This window comes from Lepus europaeus, chromosome 20, assembly GCF_033115175.1.
Source record: "Lepus europaeus isolate LE1 chromosome 20, mLepTim1.pri, whole genome shotgun sequence".
NCBI classification, from domain to species: Eukaryota; Metazoa; Chordata; class Mammalia; order Lagomorpha; family Leporidae; genus Lepus; species Lepus europaeus.
Window position 1 is genome coordinate 25565972 of NC_084846.1, and position 12231 is coordinate 25578202.

At 49.4% G+C, this 12231-nt stretch overlaps 1 protein-coding gene across 3 annotated transcripts in view; it reads left to right on the forward strand.

Moving 5' to 3' along the window:
* The first annotated feature begins 2689 nt into the window (after positions 1–2689).
* The window catches only part of SP4 (Sp4 transcription factor), a 90244-nt gene continuing 80702 nt past the window's right edge, over positions 2690–12231 (forward strand). The window contains exons 1-3 of one of the 3 annotated variants that reach the window (XM_062178679.1): positions 2690–2875; positions 3218–3336; positions 3928–5479. In XM_062178679.1, coding sequence (XP_062034663.1) covers positions 2869–2875; positions 3218–3336; positions 3928–5479 — 1678 coding nt within the window. In that variant the 5' untranslated portion in view covers positions 2690–2868. The remainder of the gene's footprint in view (positions 2876–3217; positions 3337–3927; positions 5480–12231) is intronic. The other 2 variants (XM_062178677.1, XM_062178678.1) reach the window with 2 other exon arrangements.

A 12231-nucleotide genomic window follows, 5' to 3' on the forward strand; every position in this document is an offset into this window, starting at 1 on the left:
GCCTGAATCAAGTTTGGCTAAGGAACAAGGTCTTCATCAGTACCCATCTCTATAGCAAAACTGGCTTTCCACTTAAAGTCGTGATATAAACTTCCTAAATTGTGTTTAAAAATCATATTGGCTTAAAGGAAAAATTAAGCAAGTCGCAGCATAGGTAGGACATACATGAGGAAGGTGGTGTGGGAATGACAGCACATTTGGAAACAGTTCGTCTGTTATACAAATGACAAAGTGGTGGCACCTAAGAAGTCATTGATTTGTCACTTGCTCCAGGTCTCACGGCTCAACTGGACCTCCATCAGCTCAGGCTGCTAAAACAATATCCTTGGCTGGGTGGGCTACAAGCAACAGACTTTTATTTCTCATGCCTATGGGGTCTGGATGGGATGCTGGCTGGGTCATGTTCTGGTGAGGGCCCTCTGGGGGTTGCAGCCACCTGACCTTGGATGGTGCCTTCCCATGATGGACAGCAAGGAGCCGGGAGCAACCATTCTCCTGCCTCTTCCAAGGGCACTAATCCCATTCATGGGAGCTGCAAATCGTGACCTCATCTAAGCCTAATTAGCTCCCAAAGACCTACCTCCTAATATCGGCATTCTGGGGATGGTGGGGGGCAGAACTCCAGCACAGGAGTTGGAGTTGGGGGGGAGGGACACACACATTCAGTCTGTAACAAGCACAGGGCTGAAAGCTTTTGATCCCTCCAATAAAAAGCAGGGCTTGCAGGAACTACTTAAGTATGGAGCCCAGAATGTTTAGGATACTTTGTAGATCCAGGCTGAATGGCCAAGTATTATTTTTATCCTGTGGTTCACAGCCAGTGACGTTGCCTGTCTGCAGCAGGTTTTCTAAAGTAAGCAAACTACAAGGAAAGCCCCAATTCACGAGACTGCAAAATGTCGTCCTCCACTCATTATGGTGAACGGGGTTGGAGGGGGGGCCGGGGACCCCAGGATGGAGAGGATCAACTAAAGGCAAGGAGCACTTTTGAGCTTTCTTATATTACGCCCGAGGAGGGGGTAGGGCGGGGGAGCAGGTTATTTAAGGATCCTAGGCTCATTTTATGGGATGGGGTAGACAATACCACGTAATTCTCGACTGGAACCGCTTTGCCTTGCTGCACAACGTTGCAAAGGCAATGCCAGTCAAGTGCAGCACTTGGGACCCCCTCACCCTTATGCACCCAAGGCTGTGTGGGTGGGTGGAGGGGGTGGTTTGCGTAGGCAGGTGCCTGGTCCCCAAGGCCACTTCCACGTTTGGTCACTTACTTCCACGTGACCAGGCGCCGATCCTAGGTCAGGGGCCTCGCCCCGACCTCACGACTTTGGAGGGAAGCTGCGGCCAGGGCAGTGCGCAGGAGAGCAGTGACAGCCAGACAGGGGGTGTACCTGCCCAGAGAGGGCAGCTTAGGATGAACTCCGAGCCAGGGCTGACCCACCCGGGGCCGGGCTTTCTTTCCCTGGTCTGGAGGATCTTGTGAGACCCAGAAGGGGAACGCGCCCGCCGGCCAGCCCCCAGGACAACAGCCGGCCAGAGGCCACCCGCACGCAGACCCGGGAGGTCCCGCTCCGCGGGAAAACAAACAGGCCTCAGCCTGGAAGCGAGAGGCCCCGGAAGGCAAGGTGAGCAAAGAAAGGCGAGGAGAAGGCGCAGCCGCCAAGGAGCCGGGTTCATTCAAACCCCGAGGCCGGCAAACCCCGCCTCCCCACGCCGCCGCCCGCTCAATCGCCGCGCGCCGCGGGTGTGCGCTCGCCCCGCGGGGAGCGGCTTGCAGCCGAGGGGGCGGCGGCAGAGGTGGCTGGGGCAGCCCCGCGCGGCGGATAGGCCCAGGCTAGCGACACCCATTCCCCCTCCCCCTCGCTCAGCTCTACTCCCACTCGGCCCCGGCCACGCCCTGCCGCCACCGCCCCCTCGGGCTGCTTTCCGCCCAGCAGCAAGGCCGCGGCCGGGGGCGGGAGGGGAGGCGGTGCCTTCCGCCCGCGGCCGCCGGAAACTACAAGGGCCGACAGGCTTTGCGGCAGCGTCGCCCCGCCCCCTTTCTCCCACCACTCAGCGCGCGTCACCGGGGCCTCAGCCAATGGAGGCCGAGCCGGGGAAAAAGGGCGCCCGGGTCCGGATGCGCCTCAGGAAAGTCATGCTCCCTGCGCGGGGGCAGCGGGCTCGGCGGCCGCCGCGCCGAGTGGGCCGAGGGTCCGCGCGGGCGCCGCTCTCGCCTTGCCGGAGCGCTAGCCCCGCTCCTCCTCTCAGGGGCCGGCGGCGGCGGCGGCGGGTGGGATGCCGGCGCGGGCTTCTTGAGTGGCGGGCGCCGGGGAGTGAGTAGGGGGCGGGATATCCTGAGACAACAAGTTCGGCTGCATGGAGGGCCTAGCGGCAGCGCGCCTCAACTAAGAAGGCCAGGCGAGGCGAGGCGAGCGCGAGAGCGGCCCGGGGAGGCGAAGAAGCGCCGCCGAGCGCACAGCCCCGAGGAAAGGGGGTGGAGAGGGGGCGGCCCCCGCGCCCCGGCCCCCGGCAGGTCGGCGGCCAATCCGCTGGGGGAAGGGGTGGAGAGTCGGCGGCTCCGGCGGAGAGAGGCCGAGGGGGGTGGGGAGTCGGCCGCGCTCGCGCCGCCCTGGCCCCGCCCCCCGCCCGCGCCGCGCGCCGCCGCTGTCAATCAAGGGCGAGTCAGCCGGGCTCGGGCGGAGAGAGGAGCTGCTACGCCACAGCCCAGCGGCGGCCATTCGCGGAAAAAGAGGCAGAGCCTGTGCCAGCTACAGCCTCCTCCGAGCCTCGGCGGGCGGGCGGGACCGGCCTCTCCTCCCGCCTCGCCCCCACCCCCACCCACCTCGAGCCCAGTGTCTCCGGCGGAGGGTTCGTCCCCGTTCATGCGGGATGAGCGGTACGTATTCTCCACCCCCCTCGGGCTGCTTCGCCGCCTCCCGCCCGCCCCAGACCCCGCGCGCTGCGCCCCCTCCCCCGGGGGCCGCGAGATGCTGGCCGGGGAGGCGGCTCGCGTTTTGTCCCTGCGGTCGGGGCAGCCTCCTCCTGGCGTGTCGCTCCGGAGCCGCGGGGTCGGGTTTCCACAGCCACGTTTCGTGGCGCCCCCTCCTCCGCCGCCACCCCCCTGCCGGCGAGCGTGGATCGCGGCTTGGATGGAGATTAATGTCCGCGGGGAGGAGGGGACGGCGAATAATAATAATCCTAATAACCTGTTGTCGTGCGTTGGGGGGGGGGGTTGCAGATCAGAAGAAGGAGGAGGAGGAGGAGGCGGCGGCGGCAGCGGCGGCGATGGCTACGGAAGGAGGGAAAACCTCTGAGCCAGAGAATAACAATAAAAAACCTAAAACCTCAGGCTCCCAGGTAAAGGCAGACGTGCGTAGATACGTGTGTGTGTGTGTGTATACATATTAAAAAAAAATAAAATATGCATCGCAGAACGACAGGGGAGGCAGCGAGTTCTGGCCCTTTAAATGCCCAGAAGTAAAGCACAGAATAAAAACATTGATCCGCTCCAAGCATCCTCTCTGAGAGTGAGCAACTTAAATGGTAGTTCACGACGATCTCGCGCGTTTCAGGGCACAGCGTTGCCTGACAATTACATCAGGAGCTCGGGCTGTACCACCTCTCCCCCTCCCCGGTGTGTGTTCCCAAGGGGTAGGGGAGAGTTCAGGAAACTGACACCTTGAGAAAGTTTCTTAGAGGTCTGCCTTGATTTAAAGGGTAGATTCTGCCTCCTTGTCCGTGGAGCTCTTTTCTACTCTTGTTCCCATTTGCTTTTGGATTGCTGCTGCTTTCCAAGTTCTGATAGGGTAGAGCTGTCAAAGTACATACATACGTACATACATACATACATACATACATACATAAAATACCCCCTCCCAACTGCTGGTGTCCACTAAACCCGCCCCCTTTTTTTCCCCCCCTTCTCCTCTGCCATCCTATTTTGGGTAGGACTCTCAGCCCTCTCCTCTGGCTTTACTGGCAGCTACTTGCAGCAAAATAGGGACTCCTGGTGAAAACCAAGCGACTGGACAGCAGCAGATTATTATAGACCCAAGCCAAGGACTGGTGCAGCTTCAGAATCAGCCCCAACAGCTAGAGCTGGTCACCACGCAACTCGCTGGGAACGCCTGGCAACTTGTTGCTTCCACTCCACCCGCTTCAAAAGAGAATAACGTTTCTCAGCCCGCCTCCAGTTCGTCTAGTTCTTCCAGCAGTAATAACGGGAGTGCATCTCCTACAAAAGCCAAGTCAGGGAACTCTTCCGCCCCCGGTCAGTTTCAAGTCCTGCAAGTGCAAAACCCAAGTGGTAGCGTCCAGTACCAAGTGATCCCACAGCTGCAGGCGGTGGAAGGGCAGCAAATTCAAATCAATCCAAGCAGTAGTTCATCTCTCCAGGATTTGCAGGGTCAAATTCAGCTCATTTCTGCAGGTAATAATCAAGCTATACTCACGGCTGCTAACAGGACAGCTTCCGGGAACATCCTTGCTCAAAACCTGGCCAATCAGACAGTTCCTGTCCAAATCAGACCTGGGGTTTCAATACCACTGCAATTACAGACCCTTCCCGGTACTCAGGCGCAAGTTGTAACAACCCTGCCAATTAACATTGGAGGAGTGACGTTGGCTTTGCCAGTGATCAATAACGTGACTGCTGGAGGAGGGACCGGGCAGGTGGGCCAGCCTGCCACCACTACCGACAGCGGGACTTCCAATGGGAATCAGTTAGCCTCCACCCCCACCACCACCACGGCTTCCGCCAGTACCATGCCAGAGTCTCCCTCCTCCTCGACCACCTGCACAACCACCGCTTCGACGTCCCTGACGAGCAGTGACACCCTGGTGAGCTCGGCGGACACGGGCCAGTACGCAAGCACATCCGCCAGTAGTTCTGAACGCACCGTGGAAGACTCTCAGCCAGCGCCCACGGAGTCGGAAGCTCAGAGCTCCAGTCAGCTCCAGCCTAATGGAATACAGAATGCCCAGGATCAGCCCAACTCTCTCCAGCAGGTGCAGATCGTAGGCCAGCCCATCTTGCAGCAGATCCAGATCCAGCAGCCGCAGCAGCAGATCATTCAGGCGATTCCGCCACAGTCCTTTCAGCTGCAGTCAGGGCAGACGATTCAGACCATCCAGCAGCAGCCTCTGCAGAATGTTCAGCTGCAAGCAGTCAACCCGACTCAGGTGCTTATCAGGGCTCCAACGTTAACACCTTCAGGGCAAATCAGTTGGCAAACTGTCCAGGTTCAGAATATTCAGAGTCTCTCCAATTTGCAAGTGCAGAATGCTGGGTTATCCCAACAATTAACCATCACCCCAGTGTCTTCAAGTGGTGGCACAACTCTTGCCCAGATCGCTCCTGTGGCTGTTGCTGGTGCCCCAATAACTTTGAATACTGCCCAGCTTGCATCAGTGCCTAACCTTCAGACAGTGAGCGTTGCCAACCTGGGTGCTGCAGGCGTTCAAGTGCAGGGAGTTCCAGTTACAATCACTAGTGTCGCAGGTAAGTCGTCTTTCCTGGCTTTTTCAGTGGTTTTGGTAATGATTGGTTAATTGCCTGTTCTCTGCCAACTCTTAGATTGGACATAGGCCTCTGAAGCAAGACAAGCTTATGGAATCAACAATGTAGATGGGAACATTGGACCCACAACCGTAACTCTGTAGTGACGTCAGCATTCGTTTTTATATTTTCAATGTGTTAGATCGTCTTTAACAGCTATCCTTTCGTGGGACAGAACTTTCTAATTAAGAGCCATAATTGTCTTTTGTAATTTCGAGATCATGTTTGAGTACATTTAAACTCCTGAGAGTTTGGGAATGATGGTTCTCTCATTGAGGGAAAGCTTACATTCAGTTGGCCTGTAGTTGTGAGTCTGTTGAAGTTTTACTCCTGCTGTGTAGCAAGGCCAACTTTACGTGGGAAGTTAATTCTCAGGTTTTAGTGTCTGGTCACCGGTGCTTCTGTGCTTTGTTACATTGGGTTGCTTTAGACCAGGTAATGATGCAGTCAAGCAAGAGAATTTTAAGTTGTAAATTGTTTAGTTTTGTCTACTTTTCTGCTAATATAAGGACTTGCTCATGATTTTTGAACAAATAATCCTGTTGTAAGATCATAGTCAAATAAACCTTGTGGTCATTATGTTATCTGTAGGAGTTTAGTGTGAGGTTGGTGGAAGGCAATCAAAGATGGAGGCAGTAAAATGCCACTGATTTGAATTAATTGTGGAGAGATCATTTTCAGACCAGATAGGAAAGCCGCTATCCGTGATGCATGTAAACAGGTATTTCTCAGGTACCTGCAGAACCAGTCCCATTGAGTCGTTGCCATCTTCTGGACCAGTCTTAACTGTACCTCCTATCTTTTGTTTTCTGGTAATTAAATGTTTTTCATCAATGCTGGTTTGGTGAAATCCTAGTTGTGGTTTTAGTGCCTTTCACACTTTCAGACCTTGTTAAATATTTCTGTTTTGATCATCTAAGATAAATAAGCTTATTGCTTTTGAAAACTTTTATTGAAACACTTGTAGAAAACATTATGCTGGTGGTCCTCTTTTACAGTTAATACCTAAAGTAGATGTGTGTGTGTAAAATTGGAAATTGCAGAGCCTGCTCGTTGAGAGAACCAAGATTTTATATATATACATGTATATATTAAATCTGGATACTACCTCCGCATCAGCCTTCTCCAGTAGAGCGTCCGGTGACACTGAAAGTGTTCCCTCCGTGTCCTGTCCACAGCATCGGCCACTAGCTACGTGTGGCTAGTGCGCAGTTGAAATGTGGCTAGTGTAACTGACAAACCGAATTTTAAGTTTTAATTGAAGTGGCCACGTGCGGCTTGTGGCTGTCAGTACTGACAGCATAGTACTCTAGTCAGTGTTGTGAGTGTGGGTCCTTTTTCCACCTGTAGCTGTCACAGCACAGTTACACGCATGTTTCTCTGGATTATAGTCCTTACCTTGCTTTGTTCCTGCTCTTTCTAAACAATAAGAGTAACTGGGGTGTTGTCAGGAAAGTGTGTTGTTGGTGGGTTGGTTGACAGTTTGCGTTGTTAAAATAGAGCTTGTTTCACACACGTCTCATGCCGCCTGTTGTTTAAGTTGGTGGACTGTGGTTAACTAAGAGAACTGAGTAATGTATAACTTAGGTTAGAGATAGTCGATTCTTCTGCCCTCTAACTGGTACCTGTTCAGATCCCCGGGAGAGGAGAAGCCAGTGTTCTGACCACCCAGCTCAGAGTGCTGCTGTGTGAATGCGGGCTCTGGCTTCTGGAACCAGAGTTTTTGGTGTGTGGGGTTGAGGAATTTGCCTTTCAAACAGACTTTCCAGGTGATTCTAAAACTCACTGAAGTTTGAAAACCAAGTCTGGTCATCAGCAGTGACCCAGCAGGTGGGTGTTGAGCTCACCTGTGCCTCAGAGAATGGATGCAGCTTTTTAGCTTTTGTGTCACAAATATTTCATGAGGGAGCTGCCCGGTGCTGGGTACTCCTGGTCGATGTGGTTATTTTTTCATTTTCAGGGATTTGCTTGCTTGCTTGCTTTTTCTTTTTTAAGAGTTTATATAAAGTTTAAGCTTTATGGGGCTTCACTCAATGCGTGAGGAAATTTGAACTATACATAATTGGATTGTTTTCCCCTGAACCTAAAGACTTTAAATTTTGTTGTTATTGAAGAGTTAATGTTCTAATAGATACATGCAATAAATTTAACTTTAAGGATATTAAAGGTTTTTTTGAAAATGTATTTATTTGAAAGGCAGAGTTATACAGAGAGAGGGAGAGAGATCTATCTGCTGGTTCACTCCCCAAATGACCGCAAGGGCCAACGCTGGGCCAGAGAAAGTCGGGAGCCAGGAACTGCATCAGGGTCTCCCTTGTGGGTGTCAAGAGCCCAAGCACTGGGGCCATCTTCACTGCTTTCCCAGGTGCATTAGCAGGGAGCTGAATGGGAAGTGGAGTGCTGGGACTTGAAACTGGTGCTCATGTGGGATGCCAGTGTTGCAGGTGGCTGCTTAACCTACTTTGTCACAGTGCAGGCCCCCATTGAATCATTTTTAAAAGACAGCTGTATTACAGAGACCGGAAGGGTAACTGTTTCTGCAAGTCAGTGCAGTTAACGTAGGCCTGGCTTGCAGATTCTGCCCCCTTGCCTAGCACAGTGGGTGCCTAAGGAGTACTTTGTGCATTAAGGTGTGGAAGGGAGGTGATGGAGAACATCCCAGATTGGAGTTGGGAAGGGGATGATGAACATCCCGGAGCTGGGAAGGAGCTCTGCTTCCATACCTTTCTTTCAGCTTTGTTCTTAGACACTGAGCATGGGACACCAGGTCCTTCGCTGTCTTGAGAAGGGGCAGAATGAACAGTACTAAAACGAGTATAAAACGAGCCCTGGAAGTCTGGGTCAACTTTACTCTGTGTCCCTGTTCACTTTTGAGTACTTATTTCCTTGATTATTTCATGTCTCCTCCTCTTCACTGTTCTGTGACACCCCCCCCCCCGAATTGTTTAATTTATGGGAAAAATTTTGCCCCATATTCACAAGTGTTACCAGGGTTTGACAGAGCCATTAGCTTTGACAGAATGTAATGGATAGCTCAAGGATTGGAGACTGAACTTCTCAACAGCCATCCCCGTGTGCCCGTCAGGAGGCAGAGGAGGAGTGGATGGTGTGGACAGAAAAAGCAAAGCAGCCCTCCACGCCCGGATCCAGCGAAACCATCTGCTCAGCTGGGGAGCCTTGTACTTGCTCTGTGAAATGCGAATGCCAGGGACCACCTAGGGAAAACCTCTCTCCTTGGCAATGCAGTTTGCGTCATGTGTTTCTGTGCTTTGCTCTCAGCTGCAAATCCCAAGTTCTAGGTGGAGCATCTAGCATTTAACTAGTCAGAACTCTAGAGGGATCCAAAGACATGTGCCCTCTGCATACTTTTTGTTTTCTTGTTGGGCTTCTGAATTTGAAGGAAAAGTGGAAGCTTGTTTTTAAGTACAATGGTAACCAGTTGTGCTCTGGCGTAACTGAGTGAGGTGACTGGAAAAAGATCTGTGTTCGGATGTGCACTCCGGTAGCCTGAAAGCTGTGCTACGGTGATTTCAGGATCTGCTTCTCCTCGGTGAAAGGGTTTAGAGCTCGCAGGGACCATTGAGATCGAAATCTGTAATTAACTTGCAGTGGTCATCACTTTCACTTACTGGCGACTGCAGTCATCGCATACAGTAACTGATCCTGCCATAGGCCTTTTGCTGGATGGATTAATATTTCCTTGTCAATTTCAGCGGAAAGGAACGTTTTTATACTAGTTCTTCCACATAGGAAGTTCAGATTTGACATGGCATGTTGCTGAGCCTTCAAGATCTCAGGTCTCTGGAAACATGGGAATGTACACAAATGGGAGGGCCAAAACTTGACTATTGGTTAAAAATAATAATAAAAAAAGGAGGGCCCAAGAAAATGCTTTAATTTATGCTTAACTAAAAACAGAAGTCCGGTGAATCAACTTCTAACACCTACCATTTTTCTAGACCTACTAAAAGAAAATTGTCTTGAGGCTTAATACAAATAAGTTTTTCTTTTGTCATATATGTTCTATTAATTTGGATTTCCCATCTAACTTTCTTAAAACAATGTGTCTATGTATACACGTATACTCTTATGTTTGGTTATTTCTTTTTCTTTTTTTTTCCAGAGAAGTCAGGTTTACTCCTGTGATTTTATTTTCCTAAAATTGAATACTATTCATTATAGATTAGAATTCACAATGAGAACTTTGTATCTTGCAGCCTATAAAATGACTTAGGCTCTGAAATGGCAAGGTGGTCTTACCCATTAGCTGGTTTTTTTCATAGGTGATGAAAAGTATTCAATGCAGAGCCACATTAATTTTCATCTTTTTCTTTTTTCTTTTTTGAGTCACATTAATTTTTCAAAAGGGCATCTTTTAGAAGGGATTTCAGGATAGAAGAGCAAGGGAAAGTAGAGTTTTAATCATCTGCTTTTCAATTTCTGAATCAGGGAACAAGTACTAAAGAATACTGAGGTAGGCATAGAAACAGGTTGAAGAGAACATAATTTGATCAAGAAGGGAGATAGGGAAAGATACTGTTGGTTAAATTTTGTAGAAATACCAGATCTACAAAATGGTAGAGGTTCTGTTGGAGGGGATCTTGGAGATTGTGGCTTACATGTGCACTTTCATACTCTTCTGATCCGAGATAGGATTGGATGTCATTTTGCAATCATTGAGCAAATTGTGATAAGGAAAATCAGGTGAGCCATACATTGCATAGATAGAGAAAGGCTTAATGAAATTGTTACTAAGATAACTTAAGAAATACTCAAGGGGCCTGTGCTGTGTCGTAGCCGATAAAAGTCTCCACCTGCAGTGCCAGCATCCCATATGGGTGCTGATTCAAGTCCGGGCTGCTGCACTTCCAATCTAGCTCTCTGCCATAGCCTGAGAAAGCAGAAGATGGCCCAAGCCCCTGGGCCTCTGCATCCATGTGGGAGACCTGGAAGAAGCTCCTGGATTCGGATCGGCCCAGCTCCAGCCATTGTGGCCATTTGAGGAGTGAACCAGCGGATGGAAGACCTCTGGCTAACTCTGACTTTCAAATAAAATAAATAAATCTTCAAAAAAAATTTTTTCAAGCCTTTCCCCCCGCCCTCATTTCTGAGCCCTATTTTAGAAATAATTAGAGGCCAGAAGAGTTGAATGACTTTCTCATATTTTGTGGAAAGCAGAGGCTGGAATCTTAGCTTCTGTTCCAGTTTCTACTTTATTGTGTCTGGATTGGCTATCCAGATCTTTTGCTAGCAAATAAGTGACCGTAGCTAAAGTTTAGGGATGGGAGAGAGAGAGAGTCCCTACTTGAGTTTGTCCTTCCCAGATCGACTGACTTCCCAGAAGTCCCTGTCTTCACTGCATATTCAGTGCTTGTCTACTAAGTGTGATGTGGCTGAAGAACAGCTTTTTGTCTGGCTCGTTGAATTCAGTGGTGCAGTTTGACGGTATGCTTTTTTTAAATTGTCTTGAAAAAGCAATTTCATAATCAATATTAGTAAATTCTATATGTAGGTAAGAACGTCCTCAGCTCAAGATATTGTATCTTTTCTCAAACTAGTTAGAAAAGTTTTTTTTCTTTTTTTTTTAATGAAACCTGTGGAAGAAGAAAGCAAATACTTCTTGTTTACTATATATCAGGTACTGAGCTAGGTATGTTTATATTGTCTTATTAAACTCCTCAGTATCCATGTAAGGTATGTATTGTGTCCATTTTACAGACTGTCTCACTGAGCTGTAATTTCTTTAGGAAAGTCTGCCCCCCAGTAAATGGGAGAAGCAAGATTTAAAGTCATGTGTGGTTCCAGTGTTATTACTCACACTACACCTGAGGCTGTAGGATAACAACACAGATAAAGGCCGTTTTCTTCTGATAGGCATACTCAAGTCCTTTAAATGGTAGGTGTTTTTGAAAGTTGAAACACTGATTGTGCAGTTAAGGTCTCTTCCAGCTCTAACATCTGTGGCACTGACAGTTATGACCCAAAGTACTGAAAGAGGTGATAAATAGGAAGTCGTGTGGTTTCTTGGGGGCCCCACACATTGCTCAGATTTTAAAATATTGTATGTGGATGGTAGAGGGGTATAGGACTATGGAACAACAAAAAAAAAATCCAGCCTGACATTTTAAGAATCATGTTAGGAAAGCAGAAACTCACAGTAAAGTATAAAGTCATTTTGAGCAATTGGTAGAGCTTTAAATCAAGGCAAGAGACACTCTCATTGCTTGAGCGGAACTGTCTGATGTTGAGAGAGGACAGAGAGAAGGTGGAGCTTCCCGCTCTGCTTCTGTCCACCACCAAGCAAAGTGCAATTTCAGCTGAGATGACCAGTGCTGGAACTCGCCCTGAAATATTTGTTCAGTGCAACTGAGGAGATAGAGGACATTGAGTTGCTTTTTGGAACTCAGCTTGATACACATGAGTGCTATCCTAGGGTCAGAAGGAACTTCAGATTTAGTTTCAGACTATTATCCATAACTTAAAAATCATACAGCTTGGGAAAGTACTAGAAAATTGAGTATGAATAAATGCAGTAATTTTTCAAAACATACTAAACTTCAGACCACTGAGCTTGATAACTTTTTTTTTTAAAGATTTATTTATTTGTTTGAAGGGCAGAGTTACAGAGAGGCAGAGGCAGAGAGAAAGAGAGGTCTTCCATCCGCTGGCTCACTCTCCAAATGGTTTCAGTGGTC